Source organism: Falco peregrinus, chromosome 7 (genome assembly GCF_023634155.1).
Source record: "Falco peregrinus isolate bFalPer1 chromosome 7, bFalPer1.pri, whole genome shotgun sequence".
NCBI classification, from domain to species: Eukaryota; Metazoa; Chordata; class Aves; order Falconiformes; family Falconidae; genus Falco; species Falco peregrinus.
In genome coordinates this window covers 51063014-51082953 of record NC_073727.1, presented here as the reverse complement: position 1 = coordinate 51082953, position 19940 = coordinate 51063014, and the positions used below count along the sequence as shown (strand labels likewise).

General features: G+C 45.5%; 1 protein-coding gene across 3 annotated transcripts in view; it reads right to left on the bottom strand.

The window, feature by feature from the left end:
• Nucleotides 1-19201: 19201 nt before the first annotated feature.
• The window catches only part of PACRG (parkin coregulated), a 251322-nt gene continuing 250583 nt past the window's right edge, over nucleotides 19202-19940 (bottom strand). Inside the window, exon 6 of one of the 3 annotated variants that reach the window (XM_055810987.1) lies at nucleotides 19202-19936. In XM_055810987.1, coding sequence (XP_055666962.1) covers nucleotides 19776-19936 — 161 coding nt within the window. In that variant the 3' untranslated portion in view covers nucleotides 19202-19775. The remainder of the gene's footprint in view (nucleotides 19937-19940) is intronic. The other 2 variants (XM_055810986.1, XM_055810988.1) reach the window with 2 other exon arrangements.

Genomic DNA, 19940 nt, shown 5'->3' with positions numbered 1-19940 from the left:
AGAGACAGAGACAACTTTGAACTCAATTTCCCCGCATCCCAGCCGCATGCTCTGATTAAAGTCATAACAGGAGGTTGTGAGAAGCCACCTGAAAGGAGCACTGGCGACCCAGCTCCAGCCTGGCTCTGGTTCCATGACAGCAAACGCCCTGCAGAAACAGGCACTGAACCACCTTGTGTCACCAGGTATCTGCAGCACTTCTTGTAGGGCAATTGCCCACCTAGTGTGAAACAAGCTCTGGGTCCCATTGCTAGTAGCTATGTCTCCTCACGCACTGTAAATGCACGTGTTAAGGTTATGAACTACATCACAGTATATAAAAATCAGATGTTGCAGTGTTCACACTTAGTTCTTTCTTTCTCTAAACCTTAAAAAGGAACACAAACAGAAACTTAGCTGCCATCCTCATATTTTTCCTATGCTGAGTTGTCCCAGCTATCTCCTTAAGGCACCTTACCTTGACTTTCTTTTTCCCAGCTTCACATTTTTTCAAGTTAAACTCCATACACCAGTGCTAAAACCTTTTGCTTCCAAAAGTCTGTCTCCTCTTTGCTCTCAGTTATGCCTCTTTTTTCTGGGTGACAGCTGTACAGTGCTAACAGAGTTCAATAGATAAGCATCTCACTCCATTATCCACCTCTACCCTAAACAATCTCTACATATTTTTTATCTCCACTGGATTCAGTAATCAAGCCTGTCATCTAGAGACTCAGTCCCGTACCTTCAATCTTCCACAGTGATTTCTCATGGAGCACTGAATCTCTTTACTCTTGAAATCTGAGGAATCTAAAACTCATTTTTTATTCCTCTTAACCCCCCTTTTTTTCCCTTTTATATAATGAAGTAAAAGAATTGGTTTCCAGTTATATCTGCCTTTCTGGTAATGATAATCAGCTGTCTCAAATGTTCCCTGGAGCTCATAGACACTTCTTCCCCCATTATTCTCCCTTAAAACCCTGTGATGGAGTACTGTCTCCTCTTCATTTCCCAGGTACCTCTCCCATAGCCAGGTTAAGTTTTCTGGATGATTTCATTCCCTTGATATCTATTTTTTATAATAAGTGTGAGGTGTAAACAACCCACTTTTAAAATAGTTCTTTATTTTGGTGGGTTTAGTTAATTGCTTGATTCCCTGGTAGCCTTTAGAGTTCATAATTATTTTCTGTCCTTGGAAAATGTCTAGAAACTCTGACAGACTTTCCACCTCTCCCTGCTGAATACTGAGGTACAAGTAGTAATTCATTTTCCTGGCTATATCTTCCTTTCTGTCTAGGTAGTCACCCTGTTGCTCAGGAAGGTGATTCCAGTCTCCCTGAGTGACCTTTGGCTTCCTATATACCAAATTTATAAAAACTTTTATTGTGTTCATATCTTTTCCCATCTTCTTTTCCTGCTTCAGCTTTTTTAAGCATTTTCTTGCATTCTTCTTTCACAATAGGCTCTTGGACCCATTCCTGCAGCGCTGACCCTGCTGATTTATAGGTCTCATATTCTTCTCCCTTTATCGCTCTTTGTGTTTCCCTGGTCATCCACAGTGGTCATTTCTACTCCAAGTAGATTCATATCTCATTTGTATGCATATTTCTTGAACTCCGTGGACTATACCTTTGAGTATTTCCCCACTGTATCCTACCCCTTCCCTGTCTTTTGCTGTTTGTTTAAGCATAAATATGTATCTCAGTAGAGTTTTCTTATGAGTTCAAAGCTTTTGCACATCTAATTTTGGGGACTCACATGTTCCTGACTTCAGAAATCATTAAATTTGGCCTGTGTTTTCGCATCCTCCTCTGTTAGCCCTTCTGCATGAAGCACAGCATATCTGGGCAGATGCCAAGCACCACAAAGCAAGCCCACAGCTTTAACTGTGTATTCATAGTCTTTGCTATAGCTCCCATATAGCATGTAAGTACTTCCCAAATACGAACGAGCTTGTTTTCACACTACCTTGTGAATAAAGAAAGTGTTATTATTTACATTTTATGGAGAGTGAAACCAAAGTACAGAAGTTAAGATCCACACTTGTCAATGCACGTAAATACCTAACTCTAATTCAGTGGGAAATAAAAACAGTTTTCTGATTCTTTAAGTCATTGTTTTTTTCAGAAGTCTGGCTTTCTTCTGAGAAGCTTCCCATTTTCCAACACTTTCCAGTCCTCCTGTCCCACACTTGCCTCCACCAGTGCCATTTTGTTCATTCCTTATGCCTACATAATTCCTTCTTGTCTTCCCCTTTACTTTCACACAGAAGCTTAATGTATATGTACTTAATACAGCTGAAGGCTGGGCCAGACTGCAGCTGACATCACTCCCAGCAAGGCAGCCTCTGGACTGAGAGCAGGATTTTTTCAGCTTGCTTTGTTTTCCCACACCACCTGGATATGATCCATTTGCTTTGTAGTGGTTTTTAACTCCTCAATGGCGGGAATTTGCTTCCTACACAGATACAAAAAATGAGGAGGTGAACTTCCTGAACACTCAATCCCCAGCAGATGTGAGAGGCAGGCAGTGCTGTGAGCCTCCCAGCCCTCAGGCCCCTGCTCCATTGCCAGCTGCTCCTGGAAGACCACAAGACTTTCAGACCTTAATGCTTCCCCGGCTGAAACCCCCATGGAGCCATTTCTGCCCAGGCAGACACAAACCCCTTGCTGGTCCTGAGATGTTAGGTTACCAGACAAGCATCCCCCCTACCTCACCACTATTTCCCCAGCCTTTGCTCCCCTGCCCACTCCCTGAGGATGCATGCTCTCCACCAAAACATCCCAAAGGGGGAAGCCCACCCCGGCCGTGCCTGCGGGTGCTCAGGCTCAGCGCTGCAGGTCACCCAGGGCTGACCAAAACACTGAAGTCAGGGTACAGCCTGTTCCTGGTGCCTTCCTCACCCACAGCTCCATGAGGGGTTTATCTGACAGCACATGGGGGGGACATGCAATACAGGCCCTCCAAACTAAATTTCTCTTGACATTTGCTATTAAAGCTGTTCACACTATAAGATTTTGTCACATGGAAACCAGGGATCATGCTCCCTTTTTAGTTAGTGGGGATCAGTCTGTGCAGCCAGTGGAGTCAAGAGACAGACTGATTCACCTCATTCAATAAAAAGATGTCCACCTGGCTGGCTGATGCACCGACTCCATCCCCATTGACCACCCTGAGACCAGGGCCACCAGCTGGCTGCATGCAGGGCTAGCTCCCCAAGCCAGGCGGGGGGAAGCCCACCCAGGTATCCCTGCATAGCCAGCCACCCCTCAAGCCATGGGATATTTCTTGGTGGCTCCCAGGCTATTGGCACAGGTGACAGCCAAGTTTCACCTACAGATGGGCAGAAATGCAGTGGTGCTGAGATGAGGGATCCAGCAGGAGTTCACGCAGATAACATGGGACAGACAGCAATGCTCTGCCAGCAGACAGACAGACTGAGGCAGATAAAGGGAAATTAATGGGGAGAGCAGCAGGGAGTCCGTCGTGGTGCCACTGCCCTGCCTTGCCTACATCGCTGGTTGCTAATTACCCTGGGTAATCATGCAGCAGTCACAGCACTAGGCAGTTTGCTGTTACAGTAAAATGCTAATATTTTGAACAATCAGGTACTGACCACCGTAAAATAAAGCTAAGCACTCAAGATCATGCTTAACAAGCCTGCTAATGCACTATTGAAATCAATGACACATTTGAACACTAAGAACTGCCCTGAAGATTGTTAAAGCCTGCTGTCCTTATTTTTCATATTGTGAACAGAAGTGTTCCTTCCAGGAGCGTACCTTCTATTGGAAAGGCAACGGGACCAAAAGCACAAGAAAAAGGACACAGATAGCTTGGTAAGGAGTGCCAACAGATAACATTCAAGAAGTCACCTCATCTTTCCCTATCTCAGTTTCTTCAGCTTGTGGGAAGCCAAATATAAAAACAGAAACTGTCTTCGCCAGTGCTCACACGCTTTGCAGCTAATGCATAGATGGAAATGCAGTATTAAAGGTTACAGAGAATTATTCTTAAATGGGCTCAAGTGATGTTTGTTTACACAATGCAGACTTGATAAAGCAATTGCGGACACAACATATATCAAAAACGTTTAAGCAAAGGCATCTGTCACAACCTAAAATATGGAATTCTGTGAGAGGAGAGAATGAGAAAATGGGAACTGCATAATTGCAGGCAGGAAAGGACAACGGGGAAATAATGACAAATCAAATATAGCAACTTTTCTCTCTCTCAAATGACACTTCTCATCAGCTAGCTTATGTCAAAGGCAATAATAGCCCACCCTCTCCTGTGATTTTTATCTATTAGATTTTGCTCTGAATACCTGCCACACTCTGGAGCTGTGGCTGCAAGAAGGCCCAACTCTGCCACTCTCAGCTAATAGGTTTGATTGTTCTCTCCAAAATTATACTCACAGACACTGACCTGCGAGTCAGTCTGACACTCAGCTTTGCGCTGGAAAGAAGGGCCCCCAGATAAGGCAGCGTGCGAGCGACTGGTGCAGACTGACAGCCTGCATGGAGCTCTGCCGCCCCACCAACACTGCTGCTGCCTCTCCACTCGCACAACTTACCTTGTTGATGGTGAGATAAGTCACTGCAATCCACAAAGTGCTGGTGTTTAGTATACAGTATTTATATTTTATGAATGTTAACAAGCAAGAAGCCCTGCACAACTGAGCAGTTACGAGCTCAAAAGGCTTTGTGAGATATTTTCTCTAAGGGCTCATTAATGTGGTCTTTTAATGGAGTACTTGCATATCTGAATCTTTAACTGTAGCTATAAATAGAGTTTATAAGCACTTGACAGTGTGTGGCAAAGCTGTGTTAGCAGTGCTTGCCCTGCTTTTTTGCAAGTTCCATTTGCAAAGGATATTTAAGAGGTAGAATTCAAACGTTTCCCCAAAAGCAAACTTCTATACATCTTAATAATGCTGCACTCTGAATACTGTTTTCACTGGGTTTAAAGCATTTGGCATGTTCCCTCAATTAACTGAGCATCACAACACCTCAACAAAACAGCTAGTATTCCCATGCTATTGAAGGGAAAATTAGGGCGTAAAGAGGTCAAGCTACAACCCAAATGTCCCATAGCAAGTCAATAGGAGAGTAGGGGCAGGAACCAACGAGCTCTAATGTCCTGCCCTACTGGTTAAACCCAGGGAGACAAATTCTGCCATTATTTTCAGTGATGCTGAGGTACAATCACTCCAGGTGTGTAAAGCCACCAGCACTGAGTGATGCAGCTGACAGCTGGATTTACCCTTCTGAACTGGGTTCCCTTGCCCTGTAAAATGTTGTGCTGACCAGCTGACCCTCTTCGTGATCAGTTTAGAATAACATTTTCAGCTCACTAGCCCACATGAAGCAACTTTAAATATACTTTTGCCAGCCCTAGCGAAGAACCAACAGAATTAAGCAGTTTAATGTACTATACAAGAATGTTGGTTTATGATGATATAGTAAAAGCTGCTGGAGGGTCACAGCTTTTAATAAATCACCATATAGTATTATCCATAAAATTGCCATTTCCATGCACTGCAGAACTTGTGACAGCTCTCCTGTTTTTCCTGGCCACCTGGGGCTTTACCCGTGTAATACACCCCTACGATGTCCATGCTGCTGCCCCATGTGAAGAAGCAATCACAGGTCAAGCCTGACAAATTTGAAGGGCTAGTTTCCAAAGCACCAGTGACTTGAAGCATCCACTACAGCCTAAGGATTCCTCAGGGTGTAAATAGGCCCTTCTTTACTTGTTTATTTTTTTTTTTAATACTTGTTTTAAATGGATCTTTAAAATACTTCCCTGTTGAAGTGTGCCCTGGAAGCCTTAACAGCCTCAATAGAGGAACGCAGAGTGGCACATCCACCTTCATCTGCCTTTCCACCGTACTCTTCCTATCTAGTAGATGCATTGGCTTCCTCCTCCAGTAACACAGCAGGGACTGAAGCCCAGATGTGTCTAGAAAAGGAAACACAGCTCGTGAGGCATCACTGGGCTAGGCTTTCCCACCCAGCTTCAGCGCACAGTTGTGATAGTACATCTGCTTGGACAGCGTTACATGTGTTCACTGGGGTGTGGGCCCTGAACACGTTGGCAAAGTCCCTTTAAGCTGATTACAGGGGCTGTGTTGGTCTCTCAGGCTGACATCTATTATAGGTCATTATTTGGATTTTACGCTAGCAATTCTGAATGCTTCCATTTTTGGTTCATCTCTGATGCGACTGCAATCGAGTTTTCCGCATGCATACATCCTGAATTTATTTTAACTCTGCTCGGTGTTTAGAAGGTAAGTGAGGATGCTATTAGCTACCAGTCTGCATCTATGAATGATCACTTATTACTTTCTCAGTGGTTTGGTTCAGACATGTGAAAGAATATGTTAGCTTGTAATGAGACTACCGTGGGCCGAATTGTTTGAGGAAGCCTGTTGTCAAATGGTTACTTTTATCTGGTAGGGGGTGGAGGGGTGGGAATCAACCAGAATAATTTATAGCTTTAAAATGCTGATTTTTTTTTTGTGAACATGTATCAGATGTTTTAACACTGTTAAACTATTGTACACCAAAACATGATTAAATATTTAAGCAGTGTTCTCTTTCCTACACAGGGATAAGTATCTATTTGTCTTGTGTCACAATTACATACACTTACATCTTTTCAGCACCACAGTGTCCCACAGTACAAGCTCAGGATTGATTGGTACCTCCTGGAGGAGGGCGTGGGCAGCTCCAAGGATATTGTTTGAGCAGGAGATTTAGGAGCCATATCCTCCTGTTAGAGCAGAGAAAGCACAATAAGATTTTGTCTCCTCCTCAGTCACCTATGTCCATCTGTCACATGGATATGTAATTTTCTTTGCTTTTTAGTTAATCCACATCTTCCGTCTTCACCACCATCACTCTTCCTTGCCTTGACTGTCTCCCCCCTACTTCCTTTCTCCTCCCATATACTGCTGGTCTTTTCCCTCCCCTCCTGGAACATTTGCTCCTTTTCTCATTAGCTTTTTTCACCTTTTCTCATTAGCTTTTTTCACCTTCCTCTTAACAGAGCAAAACCTCTCAATCCTTCAGCCCTTTGATGTCGAGCACTTCCTCCTATGCTCATGTTGCCTCTTCAGCTTTCCTGGGCAAGCCTTCACTTCAGAGGAGCTCAGCTCTTTTTTTCCTGCTTACCATGGGCTCTGTCCCTGCTCAGAGGTGTTTCTGAGCATGCACTGGTGGGCTGAGCTGAACACCACAGAGAGAAGAGGAGAAGACAGGTTGGGACTAGGTGGCCACATCTGAGCAGCACTTGCTGGGAGAGCAGTTTATTTGTGCTGCCTCTCCATGGCCTGGCACAAAGACCATTCACTGAGGCATAACTTGTCAGGACATTTTTGCCCAGCTGCAGGTCAGCCTCTACCCATCACTTGAAAGAGCAGCTATATATTTCTCTTCCAGCACTATAGACTGGTCCGTAGGAGGCCCTTCCACCTGGAGCCTAAACCAAACATTAGATGGGGAGGCAAAGCCTAATGCACAGGGTCTGTGCACCAGCTGCCTCCTTGGCAGCACTTACTGCTGTTCCTCTAGTCTGGTGTCCAAAATGCTGCTGTAATTACTGACTCAGATGGCAGCAGTAGATCATCAGTCAGCTCAAGGAGAACATGATCAGAAAATCATATAGACAAAGACTGAGCTAAAAAATTACTGTGACCAACTAGGAAGGCTGGTTCTGCTCTTCTGTACACAGCTATAAATCAGGGTTAGTAAGGCAGTGGAGAAAGCAAAACAGGATGGGCAAGAGAAGAAAGCTCTGCCTTTTGCCCTCAAGGGATAGGTTTTGTTTTCCTGGAAGAGAAGCCAGGGAGAAAAAGCACAGAAAACAGCCTGGGAGCCAGCCTCTGGCTGTAAGGGCAAACGTTATGGCAGGGTTTGCATCTTGGGCTGAACTCCCGTTTGCTCTGCAGCAGGGTGTCCATACAGCATACTTCTCCAGCACATCCTGCCTCATGCTAGCTTTCAGCTCAGCAGGAAAAGCCGGTGAGCAGTCACATTTGGGTTCCTGTACAGGATTTAAGATTTGGGGTTCGACCTGTTAATCTTGTTCAAGAGAGACTACTCTCCCAGCTGAGGCTGGAGGAGACACTGTGTCTCTGTTCCCAGGAAGTTTTGGCAGAAGCAGCTCCACCAGCTGGGAAGGTGCAGACACAAACTGGCTCTATCAAAAGCAAGGGTTGCTGAGGTGGTCCCTGCCATTTCCCTGCCTGTGCACAGATCACATCTCCCTACCTTGCTGAGGTGTCCCGCAATGTTGCTGGTATCACAGATGCAAGGTTACAGCTGGTCTAACAGGCAAGCTTTTTTCAGCTTGGTTCAGCCTTAATTTGTCTGGGCTTTTTTCTTCCCATTTCTGCTATTTGAATTGGGTTCTAAAAAGAGTAAGGCATAAACATAGAGTTTAATGTTTCCCTGTTAAATTCAAGTTTAAAGGCTGCTACCTATTTCAGTACAAGCAGCTGCTCACACAAAGTTCGGTTCCCTCCCTCAATTTAGTTTCATTCACAAATTCCACGTTTACATGTGACGGGAAGCAGGCTGACCCCAGTATGCCACACACCTCACCTCACCGCCCTTCCCTTTGGCAAGGCCTGCACAGCTCTAACCCCCTTCCACCCCCCTTTCTCCAGGGGGTGCAGTCCCTGTCCCACTCCCTTCCCAGACACCTTTGGGCATCAGCCACTTCTGGGGTTTGTGCTTATTTTCCTCCCTCCCTCAAGTGTGGCATTGCGGTGGGCAGCCTGTGGCAGGGTGTGCTTGGGTATCACGTGCTGTAGGAGAGATGGGTTTTTCTAGGCACATGGCAGGGAGTTCCCAAAAGGCAGCCCTGGGCACCACAGGAAGCTGGGTACCAGTTGCAGCAGTGAAGTCAGGCAGCTTTGAAGCCCTGTAGCACAAACCCTCTGTACATGCTTTTATGGCACGGGATTTATTGCACTTTTATTGGGCATTTACTGAAATAAGTGAAGAGGCGTAATGTTCACAGTAAAAAAAGAAATGCCTTTCATAGCAAATTTCACAATTCTTATTATTGTCTGATAGCAGCAGTTCTGTGTAAATTCCTAAACAAATAGATCATATCACTGATTTTAACCTTGGCCAGTCTTTAAAGCAAGGTGCGTGCTACTTTTATATCAAGTCACAACACAATATGAAAGACAGCTCTCCAGCCTCCTGACTTTTCTGGAGAAAGTCATTTAGATAGAAAAATGCAGGTTAAGAACTAATGAATAAAACTGATTAAAAGTGCACAAACCAAAGTGACACAGAGAAGCCTACTAAAATGAGCCCACAGCGGTAAGATGAAGGCATGGTGAAATGCAAATATGGTCATTCTAAAGCATGGCTTGGGGTAGAGGGAAAATTATCCAGGAAAAAACCCCGTGCAACCTACTACACAGCAATGATGTAAGTTTAAGGTAAGGTCAGGGGCCAGTTCCTGCTTTCTTTTTTCATACAAATAGTCCCTTTGACTTCATTACTAATGACAGATTCTATGATTAAGACCAATCTGAAGACTAAAATAGGCAATATTTAGCCGTAATCGCTGCTCTGTACGGCTACAGCCAGTTCTCTGTGTGCTGAACTGAAACCAGAGCAGTCACACGGCATTGCTTCCCCATTTTACTCTCATTGAGACCAAGAAGCAAGGAGGAGGTCTGGCACCAGAACAGCATCAGCAGTTGTTAGGGCAAGTGACTGGGTTTCACCCTCTGCTCTAACACGTTTTCTGTGCAACATCAGTTTGCTCAGCTAAAAGCAGAAATAACAACACTTTCCAGCTGCATGGCAGCGCTTTGGGTTTCAGCTGGCTGTCCCCAGGGAGCCACTGACCCCTGGAAAGAGGGCTCTGCAGTGGTCCACCATGCCAACTGTAATGCTCCACCATGTCCACTGAGGAGTAAAAGAGAAAGTGGGCTTTTGCCAGGCATTAGAAGTGAGCTGTCACAGCTCTTCCCCAGTCTCCTTTTATTTGCAGCACATACGTTGCTCCTGTTCTTGCCTGGAGCAAAGCTAGCTGAAAGAAGCAGCAGAGGCATCTCCCTTGAAAAAATATCACCGTGTTCAAACCCTTGCCCTGGTGCCGCCTCCTCCTCCCAGCCACTGAGCCCAGCTGATGTCAGTCATCAGCTGCATCTCCTGGCTGTAGCCACCATCTGTCATGGCAGGAAGGAAGCTGATGTGCAGAGGCTTTGGCAGCTCAGTGCACACTAGGCACGTTGAGCAATGGCTTTTGCCAAGAGCTGGTCAATAGGTGCTGCACGACTGGACTCAGTGGGTGCCCAACCACTACCAGGGCCACATACAGCTGGGTGAGGCAGCCACTGAACATCCCCATTGGTGTTGGGAAAGGGTCCTTTCACTGACATCCATGGACACCATGGCTCTGAGAGTATCTCCCACCCTTGGTTCACAAGCCCAGCCCCAGGCTGGGGCCAGGGCACAGTTCATTTCACCCAACCCTCAGCCAAGTTTCCAGACCTTTCTGCACCTCAGTGGCAACATCTGCCCTTTGATGTTTATTTGGGAACATTTCTGAAAGAGCTGTCGCTTCCCCGAACCTTTGGGGTCCACGCAGAACTAGGCAGCCTGGGAGGGTTGGAAGGAGACAAATGTCATGAGATATCTCAGGCAAAGCAAATGAAAGTGTGCTGTATAATTTAAGAAAAATATTTAAATTTTCATGAGAAACTTGAAAGCAAAAGCTGGAAATTAAAAACTATTGTTTGTACAACTGCCTTCTATTGATCAAATTATAGAAAACAGCCACGAGTGAGGGCTGTGGGGAAACCAAACACACGCTCAACACACCATCCATCTCCATTCCCCAAACATAATTATAACAATATGGGAGACATGAAAAGACAGTGCAACACTACATGCTGGTAATAAAAAGCTGGAAATATTTATGGGTATGAAGGGAAGCTGTTGAGCAGAGGCAATGCGCCTATCTTCTTGGGAAACTGAGAAATGCTCAAGAAATAAAAGCTTTAAAAAAAGTTCACTGAAAACAGAAGAATACTATTTTTCTTTCTTTAAGGAGAAAAAACAGCCGTTATACTATGTATGACTGAACACTGCAGGGCTTGCAACTGCCCGGTTTTCCTACTGCCTGTGGTACCCAAATTGTCTTATAATTAAAAGCTACTGTAAAACAGACCACAAAAATCAATCCTGCACTACGTCAGTAACAAAATTATTGGTAGAAAAGGGTCTTATTGAGTTTATTTAGGTCCTGTTGTTGTCATTAAGGGATGGATCCTGCTACTTAAAGTCAGTAAAGAAGGCAGAGCACTGTTACACGGTTTTTATGTATACATATGTAGGATTTAAAAGCAAACAGTCATAATTTAGTAGTTTAAATTTCTTTTACATGATGAGGATTTATTTTTTCCTTCTACTGATAAGGGGAAAAACCTTATTAATGAGGCCTCAGTGGTAGTTACACTGCTGCTGCTGCACTGTAAGAGATGTACACATTTTTTTCCCAGGGAGGGTTTAACTGCTTTGTAGATCCATAAAGATATTTCACAGAGAAAGCTTTATTCAATTGGAGCTCTTAAACCTCCTTTGTGAAATGTTGTGGTATTTTGTGAGATATGTGGCCTTTGCTATGCACGTGATGCTGGTAGGTTTCTAGGCATGCAAGTTCAAGAGCCTTATTTTCCAGATATTTTTTTCAATCAATTAAGCTTGTTGGTAAGACTGCATGCACTTCAGAAAGGAAGAAAAAGAAAAATAACCACTAACTCTCTCTGCCACCTGCAGAAGTAGCTGCATTTGCTGCTGGTGTCTTTGCAGAGCGGCTTGCATACTGTTTTCATGGCTCGCAGGTTCACAGCTCCGGAATGTTTCTGGTGGGTTTTTCCTCCTTTGTTAGAAACATTCTTGTGATGCGGGGGATTCCTATCAAAACTATCATCACCCTCGCAATGCGAGTCATTCCCCTGCCTTTGAACACAGACAGCTGCTGAGCTACAGAAAACTGCATTCTGCATCTACAGAATTCCTCACTGACCTTTTTTCCCCCCCTTAATGTTGCATTTTTACGTGCTTGTACACCAAGCTCCTATGGGGGAGTGAACAAAAGGCCTTTTAAAGGCAATCTTTCAGAATGCTCCAATTGTGCCCTTAATTGTATCAAAGTACACGTGGGCTCAGCTCTATGCAGACATAGTTTTAGCTGTAGGTTGATTTAAGCAAGCCACACATTTTATACCAAAGCAATGCATAAAAGCAGGCACAAGAAAAGAAAGCTTTAATTTAGTCACATTACTCCTGTAAGTAATAATGCATAGCAAGCAATAATCGGATGCGAGAAGTTTAGAGCAGATGTTCCCTTTACTTTGATTCTTGAGGCAGTGCAGTAGCAATTTCTTCCTTTGTAACAGACATAAATGATTCAGTGTTAATAAAAAAAAGTGTCAGGCATGGAGTTCTTCCAGTGAATAGCTGAGGAATAAAATGCACACTGTGAAATGTAGGGCTGAACAAGAGCTTCCAAGTATTCCTCCTCCCTGCACTGAGTGATTTGAAAGAGATCTGGGTTTTATCTTTGGATTTACAGTAGTGGATATAAAGCACTATTTCAGCTAGACACCATTAATTTTTCTTTTTTCTTCACTCAGAAAGAATTCAGTTGCTTTCCAAAGAGGTGGGGAACTGCAGACCACCTGCCTTAGGGTCTCTTACTTGGCTGTTCCCAGGAAAAGGCTTGCTCCAGCGCTGGGGCAACCCCACCACCAGCAGCTGCACCTGTCCAATACAGGGAAAAGGCGAAAGAGGTTGCGCTGCTGGCCAGGAGGAGCCAGGCTCAGTTCCACAATGCCTGATGATATCTTGGCTACAATGGTGACAACTTCCAGTCCACCATGACAGGACGTTTCTGTGGGAAGGTTGGGGCAAAGACAGTAGCACCTGGAGGAGAAGATGACTGTAGAAAATAGGCTCCCTCCCTGCCAGCATCAGCAGCTCCAAGCACACCTTGGAGGTCACATAGGAAGTAAGGGGAGAAAGTCCCAGGCTGCCCCATATCGCAGCACTGGGGCACCCATCTGAACCTTCACACAAGCAGAGCCTAGAAATGTTCTGCCACGGAAAACCCAGAAAACTCCCAGCCGCAGAAAACACCCAGGCAGTAGCTGAGGGGACAAATGGTGGCCCAGAGAGGCAGGGGTTTGGGATACACAGCTGCAGGGGCCCAAAAAGCTGGACAAACAACCTCTCGGTGCTCACATGCCAAGAGCTTCCTGCCATTTGCTCTCACTCCCGTCCCCCACCTGCAGCAGAGACTATATTTTTCTCCTAATACACCGCAGCATTATGCAAGAAGATAGGAGGACTCATTCCAGAGATGTTTTGCCTCAGCTACTGCCCAGGGAGCAGCCCTGGGGTGAAAGAGACACAAGTTCCCCAAAATTCACATTTCCCAAAACACAAACTGCAAAGGAAAAGCCTTTGCTGGAATAGCTGGTCCCTCCTGGTTTCTTCTCATCAGCTGCCTCTCTACCCACCGAGAATCTCTTCCAGCTCAGCACAGCACCACAGGGACCCATGAGAAGCAGGAAGCAAGAACAAGTGAAAAAAAGAAATAATGGGACTAATGCATGAAATGGAGATGGTGAGATGCAGGGATATCATTCCCTGCTTCTAGGGCTGGAGTTAGGTAAGCATAGCTGCTCTTTGGTAGTTGTTCCTTAGGGAAGGGCTTAGGAATTACACCCAGAAAACAGAAATTGAAATCTGACACAGAGTTGGATGGACCACATATTTAAAGCCAGGCCCCCCAATTAATGCAACAGTGGGCAACATGAGGTAGCTGCTTTATGTCACATTAATTTTATCTGGCCTATACCCAGTGGGCCTTGGCACTCAACTGTTCTACATGTTCTTGACAGGATGTGCTTGTGATGTGCAGACCTCCTCCTCGAGCTTCCTGGTGTTTTTCAAGGACTTTGTCCCCATGTTTTCTTTGACCATTTTACTCATATCAGAGCGCAATGTGGTTTCATGCAAGGTCAGCATGACTCCATGGAAGACACAGAGCTACAGTGGTTATGGATGCTAGTGGCTGCAACACTCAACTTCACATGATGCTACCAAAATTAACTGTGCATTTATCTGCAATCGTATTAAGTACGGTGGCATCAATTAATGTCTACCAAGTTGTGGATCATCTGGCCTGAGATGTGGAAAAGATGCAGAGATGAGACTCAAGACCAACATGTTCCCATTGTGCCGCAGAGCAGGTTGATGTGCAGCTGCTCCCCTTCTGCCTTCCAACAGCCTTAACGTCTGATTCTTACTTTTTTGAAAAACATTATGCTGATGAACACAGGAAGTTTGGATTGCTGAGATTATTTAATAAACTCAGGTATGTCATACTCATTTCTTGAGACAGGCATAAGAGAGCCAACATTATGATTCCCTGTTTAGATGCCCCCTTTCCTCCTGTTCCCTCAATGCATTTAACCCACCCTCCCCAACACAGAGTTAAAGAGACTGGGATTTAACTTCCCTTTCAGCGTTCGTAAGGCACCAGGATTAGCTCCTATTTTATCCCCTCTCACCCCATGCCCTCATCAGCCAGGGTCAGCAGACCACAACAGAGGCAGAGCTGCAGAGGGTTCCTGTGCTCACACCTGTGAGCCAGCAGAAGGGGTGCAGTCCCCAAAACACCCCTGGCCACAGCCCCGCCAGCACAGCTGTGCCCTGCACTGCCACCCCAGTGATGGGGAGGGTGCCCCTTCTTCCACAGCTGGAGGCTTTTGCTCTATGCAAGGGGCGCTGTCAGTGAAAAAGGTAAGCAGCCCACCCCTTCCCCCTCCCTTTCAACTGGAGGAAGGGGCCCTGGGGTGCACAGCTGGCCTCCCAGTGCCGCAGCAGGGTGGCCAAGGTCAGGTTCTGCTGCTAACAGGGAAACGCAGAGGGAAGCAATGCTATGGCACACACTGGGCACACCAGCGTCACTTGGCCCCGAGTGACGCCGCACAGCCCTGCTGTGCCCAGGGCCCCCAGCGTTACCAGCTGGCAGTTTATGAGGGCTGCCCGGTTCCTCAGCTGCCTGGCTCACTCCTCAGTGTTGGTAAAAATTGAATATTTGTGGAATAAGCACCCAAACTGGCACCACAAAAGGGATACTGAGCACACGGTTGCCTCCCAGCTTTGTGGGAAACACGCTTTCCTCCCTGAGGTTGCAGGTTGTCCCCCTCAGCTCAGACAGACTTCCACCCACCTCACCAGCAGCCCTGCTGGAGGGCACCCACCACCCCAGAGGTGCTGCAAGACCCCTTCATCCCTCTGGACACACTGCCTTAAGGAGGGGAGAGCTCTTGGTGAGGAGCCCCGCAGACATACCCAGGCTGTATTCGCTAGGCAAGAAGATGCGCGGCCAAGATATGCCCCACCACATGCTCCCCTTCCCTCCCCTGACACGCCGGAAGGATTATGGGGCCGGTGCAGGGAACTTCTTGTCCTGCCAGGGCATGAACCTTCCTCTCCCGGTCTCCAGGAGGCACAAAGCAGCTCCGAGCAGTTGCAAGCAGACGGGGCTTTGTACAGATTTCCCGCAAACATCACTGCTTTTATTTAAAGCAGAAAACACAGGATGTTACAGATGAGTGGAAAAATGTGAACTGCCCCACTGCCTGCGGAGCCCCTCAGACTGAAGAATGCTTTTCTGGAAGTCAGAGGGTCTCCAGACAGGATTAGGAAAGCACATAGTGTCTGCTCTAGCTTTTTATTTTTGCCCTGCTTGGCTGCAGCTACACATCCCTGCACCCCGCGCACAAACACCCTCCCAGCCAGGGTCCCGTACCTTCCCTCCCACTTACAGCTTCCCATAGCCCTTTTGTATTTGACTCCTGGAAGGCCTTTTTCAAACTCCTTTTGTCAGCTCCATCTCTTTGAAACACTGGAAAGCTACCAGCGAGAAGCCTGGCTCCAGCTCCCTGCCGCCGGTGCTGGCAGCAGTGTGCCCAGTCCTCTGCCAGGCTCTGCCCCTCTGCAGGCAGCCCCAGCCTGGCAGGAGCCCCAGCCCCAGCCCCCTCTGCCCCCCTCAGCCTCACACAGACAAGTTGTACCATTCAGGAGCTCAACAGCTTGCACAGCAACTGCTTTATGGCACCCACCAGCATCCACCAAGTGTCAGTTCCCAAAACCGTGACAACCTGTTACAGAGATCCCTTACACAGCTTTGGGGAGGAATCATTAAAAGGATTTTATTTTATTCCTGTTTTGATGATTATGCAAGACAAAGGCTGCCACAAGTAGATTGTTCTTTTCCCCCTGATGTTAGCTTATTCTTTTTATTCTTCAAGCTAAACAGCTACCAGCCAACCTAACACGACAATCAAGATAAACTGGAGACATCTCAGATAGTTCCAGAAAGCTAACACTTGCAACTTATTTAACAGTCCATGGGTCCACAGGTGCCTTTACTGATGCTCCTTACCTCGCGATTGCTGGAGAGCTAGAAAGCAGCAGAATACCTCAGAATAAGGCACAAACCACATCAAGTCTGTAAAGCCAAGTTACCCTTAATGGCACTATGCTTAATTTATACCCATTGAAACACCTGGCCCAGAGTGCCTTTTAATTGATTGCAATTAGGAACTGTTGATTGGCTTGCCCCTAGTGTCAGTGACCACAATTATATGATCTGGTGAAAAGAGAGGCAGTCGCTATTTTTTAACTACAATTCCATTTTTTGAGCATAGTAAAATAGCTAAGCAGTGTATTGAATGACAAAGTGTTACTCATATGCTTAAGCACCTGGGTCCTTGATCTTGTGCTTTATAAAGTACTCTGAGCTGTGCTGTAATTGCCTATAAATATGCTGCTGATCATGCTTAAAGGGACACTGTCAAGGTTGGCAGGCCTACAGTTTGACTTAGTAAAATGACATCTTAACATAGTTTTATTCTCAGTGTTCCTAAATTACCAACTGGTGGTTTTTATCATGCTTCTTTTTATCAGTCCAGTTCCTAGAATTAATGAGGTTATGGGAGAATGTTCACTTTTAAAGCAATGGCCCAGGCATAGAAGTAGTATTATAGAGGCTAATGTTCCCATCCTGAACATGCAAGTAAAAGCACTTCACTGTAAAACCTATTTTTCCTGATGTGAATGGGCATGACCTCTACTGCCCTTATGATTTGCAATAAAGTCACCCCTTGCTGAAGCAACGTCTTATGAAAGAAATCTTCAAGAAAGAGCTGAGGGGATCAGGTCTGGGCAAGTCTGCAGCTGCACAAAGTACCCATTTTCCATGATGTCTGTCAGTCTAGTCTTGTGTCCTAGTGGAGCTGAAGGGGAGGGGATGCAAGAAGAGTGAGTCAGGGAATAGAGTTACAAAGCTGGTGAGGAGCCTGCAGCTTCCTCTCATCCTCAGCAGTGCTGCCAGGATGCAGAGGAGTGATGTGATGGGAAGATCGAAGGGATGAGAGCCCTTTCCTGCACCGTCCCTTCTGTGAGCAGCTCTGTGGCTGGAGCCCAACAGCGAGGGAACTGAGGCCAGCTATTGAGGAGTTTTTTGATCTCAAGCAAAGAGCAGTAGTGGGCTTTCTCTTAAGGACAGAATACAAATAGCTAAGGAGTGAAAGGTGGCTGGGGATTTTTCCTTTTATGAAGGGCTTGGTTTGTTTCTGAGCTGAATAGCGCAGCTCCCTCCAAGCAGCAGTCTCCAGCACACTCTGTACTCGCGGGAAACCTGCAGTGCCACAGAACCAAACCCATAGGTGCCAGTAAATGAAGAACAGGGACAATGCAGGACAGGGGTCTGCTGAGGGGAAACGGGGAGAAACTGTGAAGGCTGTGCTGATAGTGCCAGGGTGGCTGTGTAGAAAGGCATTTTTGGAAGAGAAGATGTAGCCTTAGTCCTCCTGCAGTATCCTGTTAGACTCATTGCTGCATGGTTTGAAGACAAAGCTCTTGAGCTTCCCAAGACAGGGGCCTGCAGCCAGGTTTCACCTTCCCTTCTGCCCAGGAGGTGAAAGATTTACAGACACCTTAGATGTGAGGCAGCATATTGGATGTGTCATCCATCACGGGGGTGTGTTAATCACAGGAATAGACACTGTCTAAACTCTAGAGGCTTGAGGGAAGCCCTGGCAATGTGTAAAAGAAAAGAAAGGTCTCCAGAGCCTGGGGAAAAGGCACACCTTCAGCAGCCATGCCTCAACCAGGGGCTGGTGAGCATTCATGGCTGGTGACATCCCTTGATGTTGCAGTTCCTCAAAGAGGCAGGAAGAGTAAAAATTTTCCTCTTAACTTTTTTTTTCAATTACAGGAAAGCGAAGGAAGTAAAAGATACAAAAAAATCTTCAGGCTGAAGAGCCCAGAGAACAGGAAAAGGCAAGTCTAATGTAAGTCCAACGACAGATTCAGCTTAGAGTTTCAGCAGGTGGGAAGGTGCTGGCCATGCTTCCAATATGCACCCAAGAGAACAGGGCAGCATAGGGGCTGTGTCTCTCACAGAGGCAAGCCTTGTAGGGTGTGAACATGGATGTGGCTAAGCACTTGGAAAAAGTCTCATGTGTCTAACACCAAAGAGTGCATTTTGAGCTCTAGCAGTTACAGAGAAACACTTGGAAGTACAGCTTGCTTATATTTTAAGAGCTTCCAGAAACCAGAATAAAAGCCAAATGAACCCAAAGTCAGTACTTTTAAAAATCTCATGGTTTTTATCTCATATTTCCTGATTTGTTTTGAGCTGACTTGGTATTTTTAAATGGTTGTCCTTGAGAATTGTAAAACTCGTTTTATTTTTTGTAGGTTTATTCCATAGAAATGCTTAAAAAGCAATAAAGTCAATCTCAATAGCCTTGCTTAAATCCATAATTATATCAATTCCATGGTGTGAGTATGCAGGGAGAAGCTAATTGAGTAGGAAATTGTAAGGGATTCCTGTAACAATAGTTACATTGTACAATATATACTATAATAATAACAGAAAAGCCACAGCAACCTTGCAGTTAGAAAAAAAACCCAGTGCCCTTTAAAAATATGTGTTTACCCAGATTAACAGTGTCATTAGGGACAAATACATTATTTACATGATATCTTCCATCTGATTTATTGAAGTTTTTTCTGGGCTTCTTTTCTTCAAAACCATGGCTATGCCTGATGTTTACCAAGAGGAACCCAAGTTCCATGAAAAGGTAAACACCTGGAAGCTGAGATCAGGAGTGTGTATGAAACATGAATTCATTTAATGACAGTGCCTTATAATGGACCATATAAATTTTCCTGCTGTAATTGGTATATACATTCAACAGTTTTATTGTATGTCAGTGCACATTATTCAGCACAGCTGCTAGAGAGGCACTGCTGAACTGGTGTTTCTCTTCCATGACAAACACCTATTAAGCAGTCAGCATAAACTCTTCTTGTTACAGCCTCTGACATCACCCTCAGGGCAAGCGGACACAGAACAGCAATTGCTGAATCGCGTATGAAAATTATAGTTTTATTGTCTATACAAGTGAAGGTTTAACTCTGATTCCTGCTCGAGTCAGCTCTGTTATAAAGGAGTGATTCTTTCAGGGAACAAACAAGCACAGTACACCATTGTAATCAAAGGAACAGGCACTATTTATGTATTGGAAAGCCTTGTTCACAATAGCGCTAACACTCTAATGCTCCAGAAGCCACTATTTTAGCAGCTGTAGAGAAAAAAAGCATGACTAACAAGATGCCATAGAATGTCAGATACAGTTTTTTTAGAACACATGGAATCATCCCATTTGATACAACTCAGTTTAATATGCATGACTGATAAGTAGGGATCATGTATTTAATGTTTATATAAGCAGTTTCTCCACCATGACGTTCAAAGGCTTCCAGTGTCTCTTCGATCAGGTCTCCAATGTTTTCACACTTCTGCTGGCCGTAGTCTATCCCATCGCCTGAATTAACTGG